The sequence below is a fragment of the Acromyrmex echinatior genome, chromosome 10, assembly GCF_024713525.1.
Source record: "Acromyrmex echinatior isolate Ae372 chromosome 10, ASM2471352v2, whole genome shotgun sequence".
NCBI classification, from domain to species: Eukaryota; Metazoa; Arthropoda; class Insecta; order Hymenoptera; family Formicidae; genus Acromyrmex; species Acromyrmex echinatior.
Window position 1 is genome coordinate 14,072,508 of NC_141861.1, and position 27,987 is coordinate 14,100,494.

At 32.4% G+C, this 27,987-nt stretch overlaps 2 protein-coding genes, 1 long non-coding RNA gene and 1 pseudogene across 4 annotated transcripts in view; 2 read left to right on the forward strand and 2 right to left on the reverse strand.

Annotated features, from left to right (window-relative positions):
• Positions 1 to 512: 512 nt before the first annotated feature.
• Positions 513 to 2,894, reverse strand: LOC147908419 (uncharacterized). Its single transcript, XM_087410062.1, has one exon. The coding sequence runs from the start codon at positions 2,542 to 2,544 to the stop codon at positions 1,990 to 1,992; it is 555 nt and encodes a 184-aa protein (XP_087266188.1). The 5' UTR covers positions 2,545 to 2,894; the 3' UTR covers positions 513 to 1,989.
• Positions 2,895 to 4,409: 1,515 nt separating this feature from the next.
• On the forward strand, positions 4,410 to 10,876 carry LOC147908420 (uncharacterized). The gene is made up of 2 exons (XM_087410512.1): positions 4,410 to 4,765; positions 4,825 to 10,876. Exons 1-2 carry the CDS (start codon positions 4,668 to 4,670, stop codon positions 5,363 to 5,365), a joined length of 639 nt encoding a protein of 212 aa, XP_087266638.1. The 5' UTR covers positions 4,410 to 4,667; the 3' UTR covers positions 5,366 to 10,876.
• A 184-nt stretch (positions 10,877 to 11,060) lies between these two features.
• Positions 11,061 to 26,557, reverse strand: LOC105143823 (ATP-binding cassette sub-family C member 4-like; annotated as a pseudogene). The gene is made up of 14 exons (XR_015546402.1): positions 25,806 to 26,557; positions 25,279 to 25,489; positions 24,841 to 25,159; positions 24,186 to 24,737; positions 23,571 to 23,875; positions 23,019 to 23,200; positions 22,185 to 22,614; positions 15,076 to 15,131; positions 14,072 to 14,297; positions 13,659 to 13,898; positions 13,186 to 13,449; positions 12,673 to 13,112; positions 11,827 to 11,953; positions 11,061 to 11,393 (listed from the first exon to the last, which is right to left on the reverse strand). The product of XR_015546402.1 is annotated as an ATP-binding cassette sub-family C member 4-like (transcript).
• The window catches only part of LOC147908421 (uncharacterized), a 39,852-nt gene continuing 27,964 nt past the window's right edge, over positions 16,100 to 27,987 (forward strand). The window contains exon 1 of the long non-coding RNA XR_015546405.1: positions 16,100 to 16,580. This is a non-coding gene — a long non-coding RNA (uncharacterized LOC147908421). The remainder of the gene's footprint in view (positions 16,581 to 27,987) is intronic.

A 27,987-nucleotide genomic window follows, 5' to 3' on the forward strand; every position in this document is an offset into this window, starting at 1 on the left:
GCTCGCGTGCGACAATTGAATTGTTCTAGAACTTTCGATTGTCCGTTGCCGGAGCTTGTTTGCGTGTACCGAATTGTTTTAAAAAGAACAAAGAATGCCAAATCGAGGATTTTAACGAGGATTAAGATCATGCTCGAGATGAAATCACGAGCTCACTTTATGCGTGCGTTCAATGACAATTACTATCGGTCGACTGAAAAGAATTCTTGCTTTTCCCGAATTAACGATCTCAGTAGGAATACTAGGCGGGTTCTAACTCAGGTCCTCTGAGGGGAGCGTGGGGCGCGGGGGGTACTCGGTGGCGCGGGGAGTACTGGTAGGCGCGGGGAAGGGGCGCGGAAAGTCCCGGCGTTATCAGTGTTTACTGATATGATGATATGTATCGCTGTGGTCCCAATAATACGTGACACCACAACATAGCGATACATATCATCATATCAGTAAACACTGATAGCGCCGAGACTTTCCGCGCCCCTTCCTCGCACCTACCAGTACTCCCCGCGCCGCCAAGTACCCCCCCGCGCCCCGCGCCACCCTCAGAGGATAAACGCATCTTGCGATGCTCCATGCTGTGTATATATACAGGGTGGGCCATCTATTGGTACGTTTTTAAAAATGCGATCAAATGAGCATACATTGATATTTTTTATTAATTTTTTTTTTGTTGTGAAGCTAAAAGTATCCGCGTCAAGAATGAAAAACGATTTCGTTCATGTGGCTCCCTCTACTGGCCTTACAGTATGCCATTCGGTCACCCCAATTATTAATGACATTTTGGACTATCTCGGCGCCAATTTCACTCAAAACAGTCGTAATATAATGTCATCCACTAACATCCCTTTCTCACGAACTTTCCTCACCAATTTGCGTATAGCTCCTTCGGTGGGTGCTCTATCACGACCCATATTTCTTTTCAAAATTCGTACAGTTTCGGCGACACAGCACTGACTTTGAAAATAAGTTTTTAAAATTTCAAAACGCTCTTCAAGAGAAAACATGTTGTTTCGTGCCGCTGACGGTATGACTAATAAACTGTCAAAATTTCGGGTCTGTAGCTCGTTCGGTGTTGCCATACGACGAAATTCAAAAACGTACCAATAGATGGCCCACCCTGTATATACATAATGTTTAAAAAAACGTTTCTTTTGCATATAAAATGTTAAAACTTACATGTTACTGCAGTTCTTCTTCGTTTCGTACAATGCATTGCTGTCTTCAGCGTAGTACATTTTTCAACCGTTCGTACAACCGAGTATCGCAAGACTAATTGCACCCGCGTAAATTGCGATATATATATATAACTTTTAGAATCGAAGAAGGGATAACTCCCCCCTCTTTTTTTCTAAGAATTGCGAACTAACTCTGCCCTCTTTTTCTAAGAATTGCGAACCTGTTGCAACACGTTTTATCGGGTCTTTCTACGTTCTTTTTATTTTTTATTTTTTGTTCGCGAGTTTATCAATGCTTATACTTTATGATTTATATTTCGATGGCATCGATGACGTTGGTGATGAGTACGTTGGTGACTTTGACACCTTTTCTCCAGGATATTCCCAATATCTCGCTTTTTCCTTCGAAGGCGGTGGACTTGGCGGACTTGGCGACAATGGACAGTACCCCTTTCGCTCGATTGATTTTCGACGTATATATTCCTTTATTCGGTCCATGTCTTAACGCTCGTAACTAAAGCTTACGATTGAATGAAAAAAAAGTCTAATATACTGCCTATATACATTGCATATATGTACTGTCAGATGTACTGTCTGATCGGACACGTTTTATCAAGTTTTATCTTTTTATGTATTTTTCTTTGTCACGAATTTATACATACGTTTATACATACGTTTTATCAAGTTTCATCTTTTTTATGTATTTTTCTTTGTCACGAATTTATACATACGTTTATACATACGTTTATACATACATATGTTTATACATACATACATGTGTACATACATACGTACTACGTACATACGTTTATACATACGTTTATACATTACAAAGGAAGGGAAAAGAAATACATAATAAATACGTTAACGTATTTTTATTTAAAAAATTCTTTTGCAACCACCAGTTATATATTTTCAATACATTTTGTAACGCGCAATTCTTAACATGTTGTCCACATCGTATAATATTAGTAACATCTAGATTAGATAAAGATTCCATGTCTTCGTAAACTGCGTCCAAGGCCTCGATGTACATACGTTCTCGCTCATCGTCCAGAAGCAAGTTCTGCAGCCACGTTCGTTTCTCGCGTCCCTTGACATACACGACAGCATCATCTTCAAATACAGCCATCGTAATTAGACGTTTCGCCTCGTTGTACGGGATCGTCCCGTCCTTCCATTGCAATCCATGGTGATAAGCAATCAACCAGGAGGCGCAAGACCTGTCGGATCTTGTCAAAAATTTCCATGGTATGGGGCTCGTAAAAATGTAATGCGTGAGAACGGTCCCCTGTTTCAACACCGCTACTTCCTTCACGATGAATTTCTTGTTAACGATGAATCCTTGCAGATCTACGAACGTTGGCACGAGCATGTTGTCGAGAAGACTGCGGTCGATTGTGGTCGATTGCGACGTATCGTAGATCTTATATCATATCAGAGGTGCATCTTAGGTGATTTTGCGCACAACATTGTTCAATGGATTATACTGAACCACGCGATCGTGTATGATGAGACAATAGGCTGTTGTATTTGCGGGTACATCCTCTTTACATTCAAAGTCTAATCGCACGTCCACGGTGCCACTCTTGACTGATTCGTTCTGTCGAGAGCAATCGATGATCACGAATGGACCATTACGTAAAAAAGTTGTAAAGGTGAGACTCGGCTCGAGATACTCGTATCCGTAGTAGCCCTTGCAGAAACGCGCGTACAAGTCGTACAGAATCCACATCTGTTTTTGTCAACATCCAGATTCAAGTCATGTTAGGGATAATTACGAACAGGTTAAAGTTCGCATGGTTAATTTTGCAGTGCGCATCGACTACATCTCGGACATGACGTTTTTGAATGTTTGCATTAGCGGAAATAACCGTCGCGCCGGTTTAAAGTGAGTAGCCGTCTTATGCCCACGAATGCTGGGTGTACATGTTCCCTTAAAAACGATATTCATTAGTTGTTGATCAAACGGATGTTCACTTATTTATAATCATTGGCGACAAGTATTGCTGAAGTCGGCACGCTTGATTTATGCGAAACTGCAAAATTGTGTTTCTACGTATCCAACAGAGTAATCTTACCGCAAAACATGTTGAGATTCATCGATTTTCCGTAGAAAAAAATTTTTATATTACACTTATGTATCTAACGTGGTCACAACTGCCGTACATCGACGTTTCACCGAGAAGAATTTATGCACTTTCATCTGTTAAACTTAAATTAATTTAAGTTTAACAGATGAAAGTGCATATAGTAAATTCTTCTCGGTGAAACGTCGATGTACGGCAGTTGTGACCACGTTAGATACGATTTTGCATAAGTGTAATATAAAAATTTTTTTCTACGGAAAATCGATGAATCTCAACATGTTTTGCGGTAAGATTACTCTGTTGGATACGTAGAAACACAATTTTGCAGTTTCGCATAAATCAAGCGTGCCGACTTCAGCAATACTTGTCGCCAATGATTATAAATAAGTGAACATCCGTTTGATCAACAACTAATGAATATCGTTTTTAAGGGAACATGTATGAACAGAAAATTGTAATACATAATTTTATAATACCACTGTAGTTCCATCCATGATTGCGTTTCAAGATTGAAAAGGACTTTATTGCGTGGCTTATAGAATTGTCTATGTACGTATGTATATAAATTCAAACCGAAATATTTAGGGAATAAGATCAGCTTTGATCGAATATAGGATTTTTTTTACTTAATTGATGAAATTAAAATTTATTAATGCTGTCGTGTATGTCAAGGGACGCGAGAAACGAACGTCGCTGCGGAACTTGCTTCTGGATGATGAGCGAGAACGCATGTACATTGAGACCCTGGATGCAGTTTACGACAGAACACATGGAATCTTTATCTAATCTAGATGTTACTAATATTATACGATGTGGACAACATGTTAAGAATTGCGCGTTACAAAATGTATTGAAAATATATAACTGGTGGTTGCAAAAGAATTTTTTAAATAAAAATACGTTAACGTATTTATTATATATTTCATTTCCCTTCCATTGTAATGTATAAACGTATGTATAAACGTACGTATAAACGTATGTATGTATAAACGTATGTATAAACATATGTATAAACGTATGTATAAACGTATGTATAAACATATGTATGCGTGTATAAACGTACGTATAAACGTATGTACGTATGTATAAACGTATGTATTATATAAACGTATGTATAAATGTATGTATAAACGTATGTACGTATGTATAAACGTATGTATAAACGTATGTACGTATGTATAAACGTATGTATAAATGTATGTATAAACGTATCTATAAACGTATGTATGCGTGTATAAACATATGTACGTATGTATAAACGTATGTATAAACGTATGTATAAATTCGTGACAAAGAAAATACGTAGAAAGACTTGATAAAACGTGTCGCAACATGTTCGAAATTCTTGGAAAGAGGGGGGAGGACCTGTCTTCTCTCATCGATTCCAGAAGTATTACCATTTACACGGATGCAATCAGTTTTACGATACCCGCTTGTACGAACGACTGAAAAAATGTACGCTAAAGAGAGCAGTGCATCGTACGATGTGAAGAAGGAATATAACATGTAAGTTTCAACGTTCTATACACAAAAGAAACGTTTTTTAACATTATGTATGTACACAGTACGGAGCATCGTGCGGTGCGTTTACTGAGCAGACGTTACGATCTGACGAATACGGGCTACAAATTTTTGGAAATTGGAATCAACGTTGGCCCACCGAGTTACGTGGAGATCGCCCTTGGAGATCATCGCGGACACGAACTGTCGCTGTCTCTCGAAACGCGGAAGAGCCTCTACGAGCAGCGAGGAAATATTTACAAGCTGTTTCGAAACGAATACAAGGATAATTTTATAAGCGTTGGACCGCTAACCGTCAGTGTTTTCATGCTGAACTATGCTACGGTCGTACGTCTCGATTCTTCATCCGTACGCATTATGATGACCGAAACGACGCTACGCCGTATGTTTGACTTTAACGGGTGTATTGATGTAACATTCGAACGATTAGCTCGACTCGTCGATACGGTAGATACCAAGTATACGCGATTCTCCAACATCGCATCTGAGAATATTATATGTGATAGCGACATCTTCAATGGACATCAGCTCATTGATTGCGAACTATTAGCTTTAGTTTTTAATAAGTACGAAAACCTTTGTTAGCCTTATTTCATGTGTATTGTCTTTTACTTCCCATCCTTTGCCTCGACGCGCCAGGAAAAACCATAAAAATTGAAAAAACTGTATCATACAAAAGAAACTCTATCAATTCTTCCATCCTTTCTTCACTCATAGCACGCGCGCTCTATCTTTCTCTAACATGCAAGCCTTTATTATCGATGCATTTTTAAAGAAAAATATGTCATGGTCAAATTCAAACCTTTATTATCAATGCATTTTTAAAGAAAAACATGGTCAAATTTTGATAACAAAAAAAGGAGCCCCTATTGTGTAGGAACCCTATTGCGTAGGAGCCTAGACCTTTCCCCCTCTTTCCCCCGCGTTAGATATCCCCCGCGTCTACAAGTACTTCCCTGCACCCCGCATTCCCCTCTAGCCCCATGGCTTAGAACCCGCCTTATATACCTACTTATACCAGTTACAGTCTCTCTTAAATACTGTGAGTGGCGCAATGAAACACGAGGTAGCAGAGCGAAAGCAGGGGGACAAATACGGAGAGATTTTTATTGATATAGGAACAGAATTAAAATATTTGACTCAGGTATAGGAGAAAGCGGTACGGAACATAGTGGAATGATAAGTAATCTTGGTACCTTGGTGATAAAGGGGTTAAAAGTAAATAGAATGAAGTTCAGAATTCAACTGAAAGAGGCGTTGAATAGAGGATATAGAGGAGACATAGAGGAGTATTGAAGCAAAACAAAAACGAGAAACAATACAGATGTAGAATAAAATGTTGCCACATCCTAAGCTAGCCAGATCTCTGGTAATACACAGATATATGATCGTATATTTACGAACGCACTAAGAGAAGCGAGGCAAGAATTTTGGATACGTTGTACACGATATAAGAGTTATTGATTAAGAGCCGAAACGTAGACAACATCGCGTAATTATAAAATAATAAAATAACGAATAATTGAAAAGAGAGAAGTTTTTAAAAACAGGAAAGAATGTGACGAAGGGGATAAAGAAGATGTAGATGGGAGTAAGCAGCCTAACACTTGACAGGTACGTATGGCTTGAATATTCATGAAGAATCAACATGGACACCAAAAATCTTAATACAGGAGGAGCATGGAATTGGAACGGAATTAGAGAAATATCGAAGGATTGAATACGGAATAATAATGTTGAGGAACCGACAATTACAAGGACAGCAAGGACGATTTAGAGGAATTCAGATGCAGTGAATTATTAGTAGACCATTCGACAATAAATTTTAGATTTTTATTTAAAACAGAACAGGTTGCAAAAGCATCGAATAGGTGAAAGAATTTGAAAAGAATTACGTTGTCTGCATACATGAAGAGGATAGAGAAACATTAGACAAATCAGATAAAAATATTAAAAAGTTAAATTCCGTGAATGGAATTCTGAGGTACTCCAGAAAAAATGGCACAAGAAGAAGAAAAAAGAAGAAAAGAATTATATTTGAGAACTTTTTTGCTGCGTGCGATTTGTAAGAAACGAACAGATTAGAGAGAGAGAGACTGCATAGAGTTTAAAAGTAGGTCATGGTTAACAGTTGGTTAACATTGAAAGCCTTTTATAAAAACGTTTTATCATTTTGTATTTGCTTGTAATTGTGAATTTAAGACTCCTTTAATGCTCTCAATTAAAAATATTATTAAACAAAAAAAAGTAATACTAAAAGATCAAGTATTATTATATTGAGACCAGGAATACATTTTAAAATTTGTACCTTAAAACGACTGAAGCAAATGAGAATTAATGTAATGCTAAACAACGGAAAGAAATCCTGCATGATTATGACGACATCTTGCAAATTCGTGACGAGTATTGGATAGTATATGAAGTATATAAGAGAGCCCCATTTGGCCAAAGCATATAGGTAAGAAAGATATATCCTAGGTTGTCCACGAGGATATTCGAATATGCACAAATTGCAAAACGATCCAATGATCAATAATGGCGCCAGCGCTCTTTCTAGCGTCTTTGCCATAGTTTCTGAGTCGTCGGCTAGTATTTTAACTGAATTAGTTCTTGCTGCACGAGGCACAAACACATTTTAATATTTTTTACAAGATTTTCAGAAATAGTTTTCGCAGTTCCTCTAGGAACTTTGTAGAAGGAACTACACTGTAAGATATGTACACTGAGGGATAACGTATGTAAATGCCATTTAATCAACAAGTGTTGAACAACAGAATATTGGACAAACAGATAATCTAGATTTAGATTAGATTAGATTGATTAGATTAGATCTAATCTAGATCTAGATTAGCTTGCCTTTCTTTTCATGGAATTTTTATTTATAGATACGTAAATTGAGGCCACTAGATGTGGATTACTCTTAAAAGAATAATTCATATTTCATATTTTATATTTTTATAAAGATTACATTATAGATTTTATTTCATTTCGGTACTATTTTATACGTTTTAATGTTGACTAAATTATAGTACGTAATGACAATTATTCACGATTAGACTCCATGTACTTATTGCGAATTAATTTTCCAAATGTTTTATCTTTTTGGGATTTAATTTCATCTAAACATGATATCAACTTTTTTCATTAAATCTATTGTTACTTACTCCTATAAAAGCCATAAGGCAATTTTTATGATATTACACTTTCTACGAATTTTTTACATATTTTAGTTTGTGTCTCACGTTTTGTTAATTAATAAAACGTGCAGATATTAATGAAATATGCAGCGTTATTGTTAATAAATAAAAAAAATTGACACTTGAAAAAGACAAAGCAAATGCTAAAGAATCTTGTGATATGCATTATTTAATATATAAAAAATTTTATAATTATTTAAATATAATGTGGGATCCCGAACTAGTGCCTGATCCGCATTTAATGCTTTTACTTTATTATTACAAAGTACGAATGATTGTATTAGGTGTTGGAATTAATTCGTAGCGTTTTACAAGTGATGGGAAGTACTTTCATTAATGTATTTTTTAATGCTCATGTGAAATAAATAACATTCTTTCATTAAAAAACGCTACGAATTAATTCCAACACCTAATAACATTTGGACTTTATACTAAGTACAAACGTGCTTAATGGATGCTTTTTATTTACATGGCTTCTAACGACACATGGTGACTTAAGTTGAAGCTGACAACTTTAATAAAATATTTGATATGTTGAAAATATGTGAAATTGTGATGCTCTTTGTAATGTAAAGGTAAGTACAATTATTCTTATAATGATAATATAATTTATTAATGTAAACATAAAACGTGATGTTAATTTTATTATTATTTTTTATTTTTATTCTCAAAATATTTATATATATATATATATATGTACATATATGTATATTATATATAATATATATATATATGCACACAATTTTATGCACTTACATGTATACACTATTATAAATATAGTATTTATTTTCGTAAAGTAAAAGGTTTAAACTAAATATGCTGCAAATAAAATTTGATTTCGGCTAATTGTTTTGCCTTCTCTCTCTTTTTTTTAATTCACTGTAAAAATTCAGACATATTATTAATAAACACACACAAGATATCACAGGAACCGGTATAGGTATCCTACATCCTATATCTATACATACGGATGGATTGTAAAATGACAGAGAAGAAGCTAATATATAAAGATATGATGAACTTATTATGAGATATAATTAAATTCTGTTTTATGTAATGTAAATTAATGAAAGATGAAGCGAATAATATAAATATAAAGAAAAATCGCCGATACTGTTATAGGTTTTCTAAAGCGACACCTTTTTATTTCTCAGAAACTAACTATTGCACTTTATTTAATATTACTAACCAAAACATGATCTGTTAACTGTTTAGTCAATAAAAAATTGTAAACGCATAATTGATATATTTTTGACTTGTTTTTATACAATATCAGCTAAAAACGAATTATATGAATGCGAAAATAAAATTCTTACGATTTTTTTTTGCAAAAAATTTAAATAACAGTGACTGTATTATTAATAATATTACATCGTTTGAAATTATAATTTCCTAAATTAGTTTCATTTATATTATTTTTTCTCTCTTAGTTTTTTATAATACGATTTAATAAATACAAAATCAGGGTGCAATGTAAACCACATCTGTCTGTTAAACATACTATGAGTTAATTTAATTTTCGTAATGTTGCTTTATAATGCCAAATAACTATATCGGAGCAATGGTACATATATAATAGCATATAAGAAACTATCGCGTTACATCTGGCATAACAGCATAATGTAATTACGCATATAATTTAACAAAAATATTTTATATAGAAGTAAAAAGATTCTGGAAAATCTTATATACATTTACATGTAGATATTTTATACAGATAATTCCTGTAAAAAGAAAAGAATAGGAATATGTAGCATATATTATATTACTGTGTCAGTTTTGGAGATTATTTTATCGAACACTTATTTTTGCTTACCTTACGAAAAATTGATTACTGCAAAATTACAAACAATATTATAAAAACTGCTTATGTTATCTAATAGAAAACACTTTTTAATTTGTATTTATGTATTTAAAGTTTATTTTTATCTTTTGTTTAATTAAGAAATATTATCTAAAAACAAAATGGTATGGCGGTCGACCATCTCTCACTAAATGTATAAAATAATATTACCATTATATTAGAGGAAACCAAAGTTTTGGAACTGGTTGTTACACGGATTTAACTTTCAACAAGCTAATAACTCAACCAAGTATTCTCTTTTTACTGTAGATTGCTGATTAAATTGTGTAAAATGTTCTGCATCAAAAACGTATTTGTTACTTATAATATTATAGTCTGCCCGTTTTTACCAAACATAATTATGGCAATAAAAAAGAATTCGTAATTACTTCGTAATTTCATTTTTGCAGACGCGTACTTTAAGTACAAATTTCATTAAATTATTATAACTTATTTGAATGTTTGGTTTCAAATATCTTAAAATTAGCAATTTTTATTTGTATCTTAGAAGGTACGGAATTAAAGCATTTGTTCAATAATAAACATTATATTATTAAAACATTTACTAAATAAAAATGTAATGATTCTTATTGCTGAGTCAGAATTCAGATTTTCTTGAATCATATACAAATTTTATGTTATTATTTATATTTTGTAAATATATAAGATATCCTTTCGAAACAAAATGTTATAAACATGTACGTATATAAGCAATTTATGTATTTTATATTTTATATAAAAGGATTTAATTCTATTTTATGTTATATTATTAGGTGTTGGAATTAATTCGTAGCGTTTTTTAATGAAAGAATGTTATTTATTTCACATGAGCATTAAAAAATACATTAATGAAAGTACTTCCCATCACTTGTAAAACGCTACGAATTAATTCCAACAACTAATACATTTTATTATATTATTCTTTGTACATTATACAATAATTCTTTTTTGTTTTCTATAATTCGGTATTAAAATATATTGCATGAAAAATAATAAATTGTATGTAAACATGAAAATATTCAAATCTATAAAGTTAAACGTACCGTACTCTTAGGTATAATTTGCAATATTACAATAAAACTGTAATATAATACGTTTTATTATTATTATTTTGTAACTTGGTGTTTAAAATAAAAAAGTGGGTCGCTATTAAAAATCAAATGATGTTAATTTGATATATTAAGATATATATTTTAATATATTATATATTATATATATTTTATAGATATTTTAATTCACGAATTTTTAAAATAAAATTTCTAATAGCACGGGTTGATCAGTTTTATCGTTGTATAACTTTATATATTGTACAATATATACTATATATATTTTTAGTATAAGATTTTTAGAAGTAGAAAATCTATAAAGCGATCTGTTCTGTAAGCGTGGAGTCGCTGTCACACTCAGTATTTTGCGCCGACAAGTTTAATTCACAATGAACATTATTCTTCTCGCAAGTCTTCTTTGCCTGTTCTAAAAGACTTTGCGCCATCTGATTGTCCGTCTTTTCCATCATTTGTGAAAAGTAATCATTTGGTTTGTCGTGTAACAGCTCATATGGACAACCAAATTCCTATTGACATGACAATTTTAATTTTCAAATGCATATAAAGACTTTCCGTCAAGATATTAGAAAATTTTCCAAAAAAAAGATTGATTATTCTTTGCATGCATAATATTGATTTTTCAGAAAAAAGTATATTGCTAAATCAATTTTAAACTCTCTGAATAATTTGAAGTAAATTTTTTTTTTAAAGAGTAAAAATTAAGTTGGTCTTAAATAAGAATATTTCAATATTCAATCTTAAAGAATGAAATTTCACTTTTTAGAATAAGTTTTATACTAAACATCTTTCAGAGATTGAATTGATCATGCTATCAAAATTATTATAAGCAACCTTTTTAGACAGTTATATAGAAAATTATATCTCTTAATTTTGTCTTACAAAATCAATATTCTTCTTAATTCATTCATCCTTAAATTATTAAAACGAAAAACCTATCACGATAGAATCATTCTCCATCACGATGATCCGATTGCTATCTATAATACTATTCAAACGATGTGCAATCGTGATAACGGTGCATTCTTTAAAACTGTTCCTTATTGTATTCTGAATTAAAGTATCCGTGCTAGAAATAGAATTTTAAATTGAGGGATGCAAATTTATATAAATATGTAAAATTTAGAAATATCTCTCTCTCTTTCTCTCTCTCTCTCTCTCGTACATTGCAAATTATAGGTACAAAATATATACGATTTTAATGGATATGTCTATCAATCTGATTTAATTTGAAAAGATTTGCTTTCTATTAATCTTGAATTTATTATAAAACGAATGTTTATCGTACCCGACTTTAACTTGATGTACCCTTATAACATACTGTGAAAATACTTTATATTATTCGCAAAAAGTAGCAACTTAATAATAGAAAGTTTGAATTATTTATATGGCAATTTATTGCTATACCTCATAGCAAATAAAGTCACGTTCATATTATAATAAATTCTCAAAAATCACATCATAACTTGTGATATTACTGTAAAATCATCAAAGGCTACACCACATCATATCTTGATCTGTTTGTGTCATAAATAAATAACTGTTAATTAATCTGTATAATGATATCACATCTATAACAAAGCGGATATTCGTACAGTATAATGACTTTACTGTCATATCACTCCCGTGACAAAGTAAATATTTGCATGTCATCATGACTTTGTTGCGATGACTGTGACTTCATTTGCTATGGAGAATTTATTGATATATAATTAATCAATCACAAATTTATTGTCTTCACCAAATGATTTATATTAAATACAATTCTAAAGAATTGTAAAGACTCACTGCGAATCAATATTGGCTGTGGCTTCATCGAGAACGAGCAAGCGATTGTTTTTCAAGATGGCTCTGGCCAAGCATATAAGTTGCCTCTGACCGATGCTGAAGTTATGACCGCCAGAGAAGATATCGTGGTCCAATGTGACATCATTCAGCTCGACTTGCCGCAACACCTCCCACAGCTTCAAGTCATCGTACTGATTGAACGAATCCAGATTGTAACGTAGACTCTCGGAAAAGAGCACAGGTTTCTGTGGTATAATGAAGATTTTGCAGTGCAATTCACTGAGACTCACCGTGCTTGTGTCCCGACCATCGATTTTGATCTCGTCTTCTAGATCTTCATTGAACAAGCAGAAAAGTACCGAGATCAAGGAGGACTTGCCGGCGCCAGTTCGTCCAATTACCCCAACTTTCCAGCCAGGCTCGATGGATACGTTCAGATTCTGTAAAGCCCGATTACGTGATAAAACACAAATAAAGTGTAAAATTTGTAAGAATGAACAGTTTATTTTATACCTTTAAAACTGGTGAATCATCTATATGATATTTCATGTTGATATCCTTCAAGATCAATTGTCCTTGGGATGGCCATATAGGTGGCGGTAGATTGTCCGAGGTAATAGGTTCTTCCTTAGGAAGGTTCGTGTACTGAAGAATCCTTTCCACGGAGGTCATCAATGATAGTAGACTCGCTAAACTGTTTTATGATGTATTGTAGACAAACAATCAGGATTAATGATTGCGATATTGCTAGACCTGCTTTGCTGCCGGTTACACTGTCTGTAGTATAAAGAACAAAGAGAATTTGCAATAGTCTGTTGAGAAAAAGAATCACACGCTGAAATAAGGATTGAAACATAAAGTTTATTTAATTCTATTAATTAATTCTTTTAAGTTGTAGCCTTTTGCATTTTTATGAAATCTTTAGAAAAAAATTTAACTCTTCTTAATTAAGTACCTATTAATTAATTAAATATAATATAATTTACCAGTCTCATTCATTGATATTAGAGAAAAGCAAATGCAGGCGACGAATAGGCATATTATTAAATCCTCAATGATAGCAAAGGCTATAGCGCATGTTAAAAAGAGATACTACGTGCCGCTGTGACGATCTTGCAACTCATCAAATCGTTTTCGCATTAATTTCTCGATTTCAATGCCGCTGTTTCTGATTGTCGGCAAATCATTCAGAGTGGCATTTACGTATGAGAATATGGGACTCTTCACTGAAAACGCAAAAACATATTCAAAAAAACTTCTGAAGAATTTATTAAATTCCGAGAAATGTAAGAACTTAAAAATACGAATTCTTTGGCAGAAGTCCACGAATTTAGACCTCAGGATGTAATATACACCGCATTTTTTTCTAATAACATATTATTTGCTGTAATATACTTACTTAAGCCTTCAAGGTTTTGACCAATCTTTATATAGAATTTCGTAGCGAAGAAAAACAAGATGACTAATATGACTATCAATGTCAGCATCCACTGATTAATTATCCCCTCCATGATCATTATACCACATACTACGCACGCAAAACCCCTGGATTACCTCCAACATCAGTTTGGGCAGCCATTCATCCATAATGCCCATATCCTTTGAAAATCTGTTTAAAATTCTTCCTGGAATACAAAAATCGTTAACTCTTTGCAAGAATCGAGAAAAGAAATCACAAGTCTAGGAATTAAAATCGACGTAAGTTCGATAATTTATTAGAATGAAAATGCTCGTAAATTTTCTAAACAAATTAAACAGAGTCTTATTTCAAGCTTATAATTAGAATGGCTTTCAATTAATACAATTGACATAAGTTACATAAATATAATATAATATTTTAAAATAAAATTAATCAATTTTAATCGATAATTTGTATTTTTGATATCATGAATATGTGCAAAAAAAGATCTACATCATCGCTTTACTTTTTTATGGATAGCAATCAATACAATTTAATAATATCACATTTGACAAAAATATACTTGTTTTCTATATCTGGAATTAACGTTTTGAAAACTCTTCAAAAAGATTCTAATAATATTTTATCAATTCTTATATTTTCTAAGAATTTCTTTAAAAGAAATATATCAATTTTTTCAGATTTTTTTAAGTTTTTTTTGAAAAATATAAAATGACAAATCTTGTAAATTCTATTTCAAAATTTACATCTATAATATCTACAAAGAAAATTAGAAAAGTTACAAACTTTCTCAAAACTTCTAAAAAGTCTCAATTCATTTAAAAATTAAAAAATCTTTCTAAAAAATTTTAAGATTATATAAAAATTATGAAATATTTTAAAAATTACCTGAAAAATATTTTTAAAAATTGTCATAAAATAATTTTTATGAAGTCTCTATAAAGTAGTTAAGACGACTATCGGATTTTGTAACTATTACTCACCGGAAAGATTGTTGTGGAAGAAAGACATACGCGCCTGCAGCAGTTTTAAGGGGATGCTGGAGCGAAGGCCGAACTTGATCAAGGTCGATATTACAGGTTTTCATTTCCAATGTATAAGCTGCTTACGCCCTCTGAAGTTAATATGATCATGCAGGAAATTCGATTGATTAATTATCGATATTTTTATTCCGTTTCCTACATTACCATCTTAACAGGGACGTGTATTAGGATCGGTCCCACAATGTAAGATTTATTTTGGAAAATTTTCCAATTTTAGAATTGAAAAAAAAATAAACATAATTGAAGTTAATCTTATATTTGTAGAATCGGACCTTAGAAATTTAGTTACATTATATACATATTTAGTTGTATTATATACACATGCAATGTAGGCCGTGTTCTAATATATATCACCAGTACTAAAAGTCTGTAATATATATAAAATACAGATTTTTAATTAATAGATATATCGATACGAAATCGTAATAGCACTTTTTTCTTACATCCAATGCCATTTTAGGTTACGATAATATATTATCATAAATGAATATCATAATATATATATATATATATATATAGATATTCATGCAGATATTCTCTATGTCCATTTTTGCAATATTAAAATTTTATATTATAATGTGTATAATGATATATAAAATGTAATTCTAACGTTGTATATAAAGACATTCATGAATACGAATTACAATTACATTTTATGTGTATTATAATATATGTGTATATACACAATAACACAAAAAATATTATTGACATATTAGTGAAGACATAAACATGTTAGTGAATTAATGATATATGCAATATTAAAATTATATTTTGTACATTATTGTGTATATGTACATTATAATACATATAAAATATAATTATAATTTATATTCACTAATAATGTTTTGTTATATGTTACAACAATGTTAGAATTATCATAGTATAATGTACAATTTTCTGTATTAGATATATAGTCGACATATTAGTAATGTATAAGTACTATAAGTATCTATCTCTTTTATTAGACAGAGTAAAAAGAGTTACATTATGTATGTGCAATTGACAGTAATATATGTTACATCTTGCCTAAACTCTAAATGATAGGAAAAATCATAGGAAAAAGTGATACTACAACTGTATTTCGATATTCACTGCGAGTACTGAAAATACGTAACTATAGATTTTCAGTATTGACAGTGTACATTGACACATGGGCCTATATAATAGCATTTTTCCTGTCGTACAATGTCATTTTAGGTCAGGATGTGATATGTATTAGCTATATATAGATATATTACACATATAATATACATAGCTATACCATTTTTTGCTATGTTTAATAAAAATATGTAGAAGTTAATCATGTTAAAATATTAGTGATGTACTTAAATATAATACACACATAGGCAATATTGTACAATATTGCATATATGTACTATAATGTGTGAATATACATACGTTGCAGATAGAAGTTATCAATGCTAAGCTGTTTATGCATTCTCTGTGTTTAAATGTGCAATATTAAAATTGTATACATATATAAAATATATATATATATAATGCATGTATATATATATATATACACACATAAAATGAGGATTTATCAGAGGATTCGTAATTTGATTATTTTTTTTAAGATGTTACGTCTGATCATCTGCGTTTGATTATCGTTAGCTTTGATTTATGTTCGTTGTATATTCTGATATTGAAATATAAAAGTATATATCACTAATATTTGATCATAAAAAAATATATCTCTTTTTATTAAACGTAGAAAAAAGAAGACATCAGTACACCTTTTTGTAATACGTAACAAAAAGAGATGAAGCAGCTACACACATATGTGAATATGAATTAGAAATATATTTTATAACGTGTGTACACATCATAATGCACATAAAATATAATTCTAATATTCACTAATAGACTGTGTCTATATTATATCTGCATGAAAAGCTAAGTATGAGTAACTTCTATCTCTTTTTATTATGGGCCTTCTACAATAACACATTAATTACAAATCAGAAGTCAGAAGCTAAAAATTGATCAATCACAGCCAATTTTTAGCGTTTGACTTCTTATTTATGGCTGATTTATTTGAAGTTCTATTATTGATACGTCATTTAAATGTATTCTCCAGGTTTATTCCACTAAAAAAAAATACAAATAGATGACCAGATGTATGATGAGGTAAAGTAAAATTTTATATTACATTCTGTGGCATAAAAACGTGATCAGTAACTCTTTGAAACTGAATGTATCATAAAAATAATAAAGTAATATTTTAAAAGTACATTACATTTAGTAAAATGCATTAAGTTATTAATATGATGTTCAATCACCATTATTAAGAAAATACAATATTATGTAGGAAGGAAAATATTTTCATGACAATTTGCTGGAAGGTATGGTCGCAGCATGTTTCTTATACTATGACACTTTTGAGATACACGTCCACGCGTGAGCGGTTCGGCCGTCAAGCGTCGAGCGATTGCGAAGGAAAAGTAGGCAGCATTTCAAAAATCGGCTCGAAATGCGCAACTAATTTCGAGCACATTGAAGTATACGTATATAATTTTTGAAATTTTATAAAAAGTATATTTGGAGTAATATGTTTATTAATAAAATTTAATAAATAAAATGTTATTTATTAAATAAAAATTAAAAAAGGAAAAAGCAGAATCGAACATAAGATCTCCAATATTCTGATCTTGCACCCAACGCCCGAGACCACGCGTTCTTGCAGATCACCTCGACGAACGCGATACATATAGTGTATGGAAAGTCGTAAGCTATTGTATATCTCATCAATGTTTACGTTTTGAAATCATTTTTGCATTTGCATTTTTGCTACGTTAATGAGAAAGATATATGATTAATATAATTTAATAAAAAGAAAATGAAAGAATTTTAATTCGACAAAAATTGGAGATTTTCACATCTGCTGGAGTATTGAATATTAGTCCAAGAAACCGAAGTCTGTCAAAAAAAAAATGGAGAACTGGCAACCGCGTTCCTGATTTAAAATTCTTTCAATTTCTGTTATTTCGATAGACCGAGACAGAGAAAAAACAAAAACGGATAGAAGCTCCGATTGTAATCGGTGAGTCTCCGCGCGGACACGCCGAACTGGACTCGTCTAGCAAAACAATGAGTCTATCTCTGTCCTCTCTGTGGTCGCTTGTTTCTAGCGACCGAAAATATTTTCTCGACGATCTCGACCGCTTGGCGTGTATCATAAGGAGGAAAGAGACATTCTAGACAATACTTAATTTTTATTAAATTATGTTAATCCTTTGCCCTACGATTTAAGTTACGATGGCGCGTGCCATAATTAACAGCCTGGAACATATTGTTTATGTTTGGCTCGATTTCTTTACCACGAGTCTCACATGATATTAGTGAAAGAGTTAACCATATACCTTTCTCATTAATTTATAATAGCAAAAATGATTTCAAAACGTGATAGTTAACGAGATATAGTTTACGATTTTCCGTGTATTTTATGTACCACGTTCATAGAGGCGGTCTGCAAAAACTCAGCGTGGTCTCGGGCGTTAGGTGCGAGATGAGAATGTTGAGGATCCTATGTTCAATCCTGCTTTTTCCTTTTTTTCTTAATTTTTTTTTAAATAAATAACGTTATTAATGACAACATATTACTCCAAATATATTTTTATAAAATTATAGAAATTATATGTGTACTTTAGTATGCTCAGAACTAGTTACACATTTCGAGCCAATTTCTGAGGTGCTGCCTATTTTTTCTTTACAACCGCTCAACAGTCGACGGCTGAACCGCTGGATCGCGTGCGGACATGCATCTCAGGAGCGTCACAGTATAAGAAACATGCTGCTATCATACCTTCCAACATGAAAATTATCATGACAACATTTTAGCATGAAAATTATTATAAAAATATTTTCCTTCTTACATAATTGTTATTTTCTTAATAATAGTGATTGAACATCATATTAATAAGTATATACATTTTACTAAATATTATGTACTTTTAAAATATTTACTTTATTATTTTTATACATTACATTGATACATTCGGTTTTCTTTCAAAGAGTTCCTGACCACGCTTATGTGCCACAAAATGTGATATCTTTTAATATAAAATACTGATAATATCAATTTAAGACTAATAAGAGTCGATACAGAACGAGATGCGTAATTTTAAACTGGAATGATTTAACTTCAATAACTCCGTGATGTCTTCTTTATTCAAAATGTGAATAAAGAAGGCATGTTGAATAAAGAAGACATCACAGAAGACTAAGGAAAGTAAAGGATTGATAATTTGCTAGAAGATACGGAGCATATTTCTTAGTGCAACGCTCCTGAAATACACATTCGCGCGCGATCCGGTGCAGCTCACCATTGAGCGGCGGTGGCGGGGGGAAAGAAGGCGATGCCTCAAAAGTCGACCCAAAATTTAATATGTATTTCAATAACTATAGGAAGAATATCGAATCACTTTAATAGATAAATAAAAAATTATTTGTATGTTGCATATAAAGGCACATATAAAGGCTTTTTGATTTGTTAATTATAAAATTATATTGACATCATCCTTATAATTATATTAATCATCCTTATAATTATATTAATCGCACTTTTGCGATTTGATTGATTATCAGAATTTTCTTTCGGATGATAATTATAAAAAAAACATTTCACAGAAAGTACTGATCGACGTTACATTATTACAGAAACATATAATAATTTTTTTTTGGATTTTTTCTAAAGGTAAATTAAAACGTTTAGAAATACACATATAATTTCAATAATTAAATAAAAATATATTTAGCCTGTAATATATGTTTGTTCACAATGTCTTTAATCACTTATTTAAAAAAAAAAATTATGAAAAAAGAAAAAAGGAATTGATCATGAGATCTCTAACATTCAGATCTCGCATCTTACGCGTGAGACCACGCCGAGGTCTTGCAAATCTTTTCTATGAACGTGGTATATAAGGCTCATGGAAAATCATAGAAATATCCCGTAAATTCGAGTTTTGAAATTATTTTTGCTATTATACATAAATTGGAGGGATATAGGATTAGCATAATTTATTAAAATTTATATTTTATCTATAATGTTCCTTCTCCTCTTAATTATACACATTGAGCGGCCGAAATTTTCCAGAAAGCATTTTCGGTCGCTAGAAACAAGCGACCGTAGAGAGATGGGGGGGGGGAGGAGAGGAGAGGAGAGGAGAGGAGAGGAGAGGAGAGGAGAGGAGAGGAGAGGAGAGGAGAGGAGAGGAGAGGAGAGGAGAGGAGAGGAGAGGAGAGGAGAGGAGAGGTGAAGAGAGGAGAGGAGAGGAGAGGAGAGGAGAGGAGAGGAGAGGAGAGGAGAGGAGAGGAGAGAGAGAGAGAGAGAGAGAGAGAGAGAGAGAGAGAGACTCTGAAGGATAGACTCGCTGTTTCGTTCGATGAGCCCAGCTCGGCATGCGAAGTCTCACCGATTACAATCGGAGTTTCTATCCTTTTTTGTTTTTTCTCTGTCTCACTCTGTCGTACTTCTGTTTCAATAATTCGTTCTGCAATTCAAGAATGTGATTTCTATCGATTCTGGCATCATCATCGATACATCAAGAACGCATGATTCCTTCTCTAAACAACGATCTTGATGTATATTTCTATATATACAAAAGTATATTATTATGGCGTTTCCGGCTGATAATATATTGCTGATTTATTTACAATGGTTCAATCCATTTCTATAGTTGAATAGCAATACTACTTCGTTTGCGCGCGACCGATAGGAGGAATGGCGCTTCTTACTAAGACTCGACATCCGAGTCAAAAATGTGCTGTATACAATAATTTCAGACCTTGCATAAGTAGCTGGCGATTTACAGAAAACCTCAAAGAACAATACTATGCTTGCAGAAACGAGTTACGAGCTTTAGTATAAGAACAAAGTGTATTCGAAAATTTCATTTATATGCTACGTCTGTTACGAGATTGCCGCTTGTCGTTCCGACATCCGAGCAGAAAGAAAGCTCAACCGAAACACATCACATTCCGAACCTTGATATATGCATGTGTAAATAATTCAGTAAATAAAGTTTAAACATGTATTGTATATATGTACACGCACACACACGCGCGCGCGCGCACACGCATACATACGCACACGCGTATGTATGTATGCTATTATATATGCATATATATATATATATACACATATATATACACATACATACATATACATACATATATATATATGTATATGTTATTTTATATATATGCATCAATAATTTACTAAATAAAATGTATGTAAAAGACAGAACAGTGTAATTAAAATAATTATCTTCATTTGTATTCATATGTAAATAATATGGTATGTTTCTTGTTTAGGAAGAAATTATTTCAACAAAATTGAAATAACTAATATCATATTTATTTTATTATTAGATGTTGGAATTAATTCGTAGCGTTTTACAAGTGATGGCAAGTAGCTTTCATTAATGTATTTTTTAATGCTCATGTGAAATAAATAACATTCTTTCATTAAAAACGCTACGAATTAATTCCAACACCTAATATTTTTCCTCTCAAAAGAAAAAACTTTGACCAGTGCACGTTTTGATTGATATGGGCCTGAGTAGGTCGATAATTCAGATCATTTCTATAGTTCAGCGACGCACTTTTCATGACAGCGCCGCTGTCGGAATATCGCGGAACTAAAATACTGCTCAGTTTCATGGCTACACGTCAATTTCACTCGTAATATACAAACGAAATTTTTGTACACGCCTTTCTCTTATACTAAAACTCCTATCGCGTTTCTAAAAGCATAGGATTGTTCGTTTCGGTTTTCCGCAATTTGCCAGCTACTTTTCATGAACGTGCAAGATCTGAAACTCTTATATGCAATACATATTGTGATGTTGATTACAGAAGCCGATAACAAAACTGTAAGTCTTTAATTTTCTTTCGTTTTTCGTATTCAAATGTAGCTGGCGACTTGCGTTGTTGTCGATACTTTAATTGTGGAGAAGGATTTTTCAATCCATAAACTCAGTTACGAGAAAGGCGTTTTTAAAATTTAATGATAAAACAGGACACTCCAGCATCCCCTTAAGAACATGATGTGAAGATTACTACTCGAATTCATAAAGATCTTCATGTAAAGAAAGTTGCGGAACAGCGTGGTAGCGATGCAGGCGATGATGCAGAATGTGTATACATATATGGCATCCACAGTGTTCAGCAGGCCGTCCGGGTTCAACGTGAAGATCAATCCAAGAAAACTATTATTGTATGTTCACAAATTGTTTGACATATACTAATATTTTCAATATTCACATCCTCCAAAGTAGTCCAGTATGATAGCCAGTAATTCCCGGTAGTGGCGACCTGACTGATAATGAAGATCATCAGCAGTACAAATAGGATGAAATTATTATCACCGTTATGCAGATATTCCTTGTACACTCTGCCGGCTACTCGACCGTGTACCGTCATCTCAGCTTCTGGAATGTTCTCCACATAATCCGAATCATCAATGTCCGAGTGCTGCACGATGACAAAATAATATCTTATTATTTGAATTTATCTCTCAATAGATGTAATCTGATGAAGTTAATTTAGTTTAAATTATTTAAAAACGAAGAAAATAATGCTAAGAAAATTTGTAGATATTTGAAAACTACTTAACTTTTTTTAATCTTAAAAACTTCTTCCGCGCTTTATTAATTGATAATAATTAATGAAGATATATTAGAAATCTTTAATGCGCGAAAATATTGATATTTTTTAAAATTACAATATATTATATTATTATTTTTATTTATGTTTTTCTATTTTTATTTTACATTTGTTTTTGTGTTATCTATTTTTATTAAACAAATATAATGTAAAATATTTTCTTTTTTCAGTTTCTATATTTTTTTATTATATTGTAATAACGATCATCTTACAATGATGGAATTTGTAGTCGAGAATCTTGATATTCGTTTCGTTATTGTGATTCTCTTAGACATTTCCGAAGCTCTTCTCATGTCCTTCTCTTTTCTCTGCGCTTGATTCAAATTGTCCAACATCTCAATCTTTATTTGATTGTACTAATTCGTTATAATTTCCTTGCATTTTCACGAACCCTTAGGAAAACAAAATCAGGATATTTAATTTAAAAGATATTTAAACTTCATCTTTTAATTAATTATACGTAAATTACATATAAATTAAATGTAAAATTTAAAAGTTTCTTATCATTTTTTATTAAAAAAAATCTTATTGTTTATTAATTTTAATTATAAAATTATCCAATTTTTATGTGTTATTAATAAAATAATATCTATTTTCATAACAATAAGAAAAAATTAAAAAATTATTCATTCAGCAATAATTAAATTTGCTTTTGTCATTATTATATCTAAATTCTTTACTTTTAAAACAAATTAAAAAACAAACTTTTAAAATTAAAATTTTTTTAATTTAATAATGATAACTAAAGAATATTCTATGTTACTCGATCCAGTACGACGATGTGGTCCGCCCTTTTAAGGAATTGCAGTTGATGTGTGACAAGTATCCTCGTCTTGCCGTGGAGATATTTGGTAATGCACTTCCCATAGAGATGCCTAGCAATACGAGTATCCACCGCGCTCAAGGGATCGTCGAACAAATAGATATCCGCTTGTCTATAAACCGCCCTCGCGAGATTGATTCGCGCTCTTTGGCCACCGCACAGAGATACATCTCTATCGCTGACCATTGTCATGTCTCCCTGCGGAAATTGTCGGAAATCCTTCGTCAAAGCGCACACATTTGCTACCTGAAATATTTGTCAATTAATCAAAAAAAAACTTTAAAGAATGTTAAAAATTTCAAAATTAAGAAATATTAGACATGTTTCTTTTATCTGAATGGAATCACATATAGATTAAAGATTCAGAAATTCATAACACTAAAATATATCTTCTTTTATATTCAGTCACAAAGACGTAATTCATGTTTAATAATTAATGCGTAAGATTTAAAGGATCTAATTGTAAGAATTGTCACTAATTACACATAAAAATTCTTGATACTAACGTGCAGGAATATATAAACACTGTACAATATCGACAACAATTATTTTGGACCATGAAAATTATCTGCATGTATCTAGCCTTGTCGTAGGATTAGCCAAACAATACATTGTCCCTTACAGTATCACCGAAAAGCCAGGGTTCTTGACTGGCATAGGAGATACGCAAATTTGGATTGTTCGTGAAGTATCCAGTGAATAAATTGCCCGGAAAATTATACTTCGAGGAGTCCCGAGTAAGGATTATGGAACCTGCCGGGATTTAATTCCTTCAGTAGTAGATGTAATATAGACGATTTGCCAGAGGCTACTGCACATCGACTACAGCACACAATTGACCTGGCTTGATAGTTAAGTTGATATTGCATAAAGTCGGCGGCAATTGGCCACTGATCCATTTGGCGGAAACCCGCTGAAGCTTTACGTATATCGGAAGGTCAGATAATCTTTGATGTTCGGACAGAACGATACTCCCATTTCTTGAGATGTAGCTGTCTATTTGATTCTCTGCATTAGATTCTTCCTTTGATTTCTGAAATTTAAACTGCAACTGCGGCGTGTTCTCTGAGAAGCGTCTCGTGTTCACTTCGTCCATCAGCAAAAAATCCTGTAAAAATTAAGCTTACTTCAATAAGTACATGACAATAAAGATATAAGAATGATTGTAGATTTAAGTTCATCATAAATTAGAAAATAATCTGATAATTTACCTCCAATCGATTAAATCTATTCACTATTGATTCATCCAGCAATATTAGCCCTTGCGGAAAGTACAACGCAACGACTAGATGAAGTATATTAAAGTATGTCAACATTTAAAGTATATGACATAGGTCACATCGGCAGTCAAATTATTTCCCATTAAGACGAACGTTATCAGGATGAAATAGACAGTCAATCGTTTAGTGAAGACTATGATGGCCAAATATGTGGCGCGCACATAAGAAGAGAATTTAATTTGCTTGATCTCCAATTTTCTGATTACTGACACAATCTGGCTGAATGGTTTCTCCCAGGCGTACATCTTCACTACCTGAACCGAGAATTACCATCTCATACATTTGTTCCATAAAATTTTTTTGTAAGTGATATTTGGATGTTAATATTATATCTTTATTCTATATCGTTAAAGAATAAAATAATTAAACAATTTCTTGAGGATATCTGTATCCCAGCTATGAGTTCGCTCGTCAGTTGCACTCTTCAGTCAGTGGCGCAATCATGGTGGCGCATTCTAAGTTTGAGATTCAAGAAACTCAAAGTCCCTTATCCTGGGAGGATGAAGATTAACAACGTCCCGATGCCGACAAAACTCGAAATACCGACTTTTTGCCACATTATTGTTCCTATGATCGCGATCTGCACGAATAAAAATAAAGCCTGGTCAGCTTGAACAGACAATTATTAAGAGTAAGTTCGAAACAAATGAAAGAAGAGGTCCTACGTCTTTACAGTTTAAACTAACTCACGAAGTTGTAAAATGCATATAAATAGCTTATATGCATATATAATCGATAATAAGTTTTCTACGAATTATATTACAAATATTAAAATTTATATTTATCAAAAATCTACAAAAGAGATTAATAAATTTAAGTAACTTTTTTCAAGAGTATGATCAAAGTGCTGTTTAATTACCGCGATACACGAATATTTTCACGAAATAAAGGATTACCATAAAAGGCATGATCCATATGTAATTCAGGTACATTGTTAATTGATCGAAGCGAATAACATCATTGCTGAGAAGATTCATGATCTGTCCGGTTTGGTTCATGGCTGCTGTGTTCAACCGTAATAACTACAATAGTGTTGAAAAAAAATTATAAATTGAGTAATAGATCTTTTCACTTTCTTTCGTTCCGTCCATACATTCATCAATACATATAAGCACAACATGAATTTTTCTTTGATTTTTACAAAAAAGAAGATTTTTACACAAAACTCTCTTTATGAAAATTGTAAAAAAACTGAATAAAGCAGCTTAATACACAGTGCGACAAATATTCCCGGACAGGGCCTGAAAATCATAATTGAAACAACATATGCATATTTTTTGGTTTTATTAGGGGTTTGCATTAAAAGCCACTGTTCACGTTTAGATGGAAGTAACTGCGTATGCTATGGTCAGAGACATCTGCTACTTATATCATTTTTAAATGTGAACATTTCCTACTAAAATTCAGTCAACAGACGTCATCCTTGTTTACATATGTGCTTTTCTATAACTGAATTAAAATGGAACGTGATAAGTTTTTTTTCCGATGTGTACTTTTACACTATTTTGATTTGAAAAAAAGTGCAGCTGAAACTCATCGATTGCTTGCGGAAATTTATGGTGAATCTGCTCCATCGGAAACAGTATGTAGAGACTGATTTCGACGATTCAAAAGTGGTGATTGTGACGTTCACGACAAACAACGAACAGGTCACCGAAAAAATTCGAAGATGAACAACTGCAAGCTCTATTGGAAGAAAATCCAGCTCAAACACTCAAAGAATTGTCTCAACAACTGAAAGTCGATAAATCAACTATTTTTCGAGCTATGGGAAAGATTCAGAAAGAAGGAAAATGGCAGCCACATGAATTGACCGAAAATGCCATTGCCAACCGTTTAAACATCTCAATTTCTTTGCTTGCAAAGCATAACAAGAAGAGTTTCTTGTGGCGTATCGTGACCGGCGATGAAAAATGGATTTTTGTCAACAACCCAAAACGCAAAGAATCATGGGTTGATCCTGGCCAACCATCAATATCGACTCCAAAGCGAAATATCCACGGTCATAAAGCAATGCTCTGTATTTGGTGGGATATGGAAGGTGTCGTGTATTATGAGCTGCTTAAACCGAATGAAACAATTACCACCGAGCGTTATCAACAACAATTGGAACGTTTGAATGATAATTTGATGCAAAAACGACCATCAATTGCATCAAATCGTCGAAAGGTGATTTTACTCCATGATAACGCTCGGCCGCATGTTGCTATAGCCGTGAAACAAACACTGATAGATCTCGAATGGGAGGTTCTCCCGCACCCAGCGTATTCTCCGGACTTAGCACCAAGCGATTATCATCTGTTCCGATCGATGCAACATGCTCTAGAAGATACACACTTCCATAATTATAGCGAAGTCGAAAATTGGGTTGCTGAATGGATTGACTCAAAAGACAGACTATTCTTTCGTCGTGGAATTCAACTTCTGCCTGAAAAGTCATAGCTTCCGAGGGAAAATACTTTGATTGAGGTATTCATATATTTTGTTATTGAAATAAGTGCTCAAATATAAAGAAAAAACAGCGGCTTTTAATGCAAACCCCTAATATTATTCAAAATATTCTCCTCTGGCTTCAATACACTTGTTACAGCGATTCAATAGTGATTCAAATGCATGTTCTAGCTCAGTTTGCGGAATTGCCTCTAGTACCTGTGTAGAAGCTGATTGGATGGTCATAATGTCATCAAAAAAACGTCCTTTCAATTTCAATTTCAATTTTGGGAATAATGAGAAGTCGCAGGGGGCCAAATCAGGTGAATACGGTGGATGGTTTAACACAGAGACACGATTTCGAGCCAAACATTGACGGACAATCAATAAAGTGTGACTCGGTGCATTATCATGCAATAAAGATCAATCTTCTGGATCACGATATTCGGGGCGAATACGATGAATTCTGCCCATCAATCGCTTTAAAACTTCGAGATAATATGCACCAGTAATTGTTTTGACCAGTTGGAACAAACTCTTTGTGGATAATACGTTTACTATCAAAGAATGTGATGAGCATTGTCTTGATTTTTGATGGAACTTTTCGTACTTTTTTTGCTTGTGGTGAATTTTTTTACTTTCATTCCG

Excerpts from the sequence above, each read along its gene's own strand:
- LOC147908420 (XM_087410512.1), top strand. The coding sequence starts at position 4,668 with ATGCAATCAGTTTTACGATACCCGCTTGTACGAACGACTGAAAAAATG. Across the intron at positions 4,766-4,824 it reads GTGAAGAAGGAATATAACAT|TACGGAGCATCGTGCGGTGC; the intron begins GTAAGTTTCAAC and ends GTATGTACACAG.
- LOC147908419 (XM_087410062.1), bottom strand. The coding sequence starts at position 2,544 with ATGCTCGTGCCAACGTTCGTAGATCTGCAAGGATTCATCGTTAACAAG.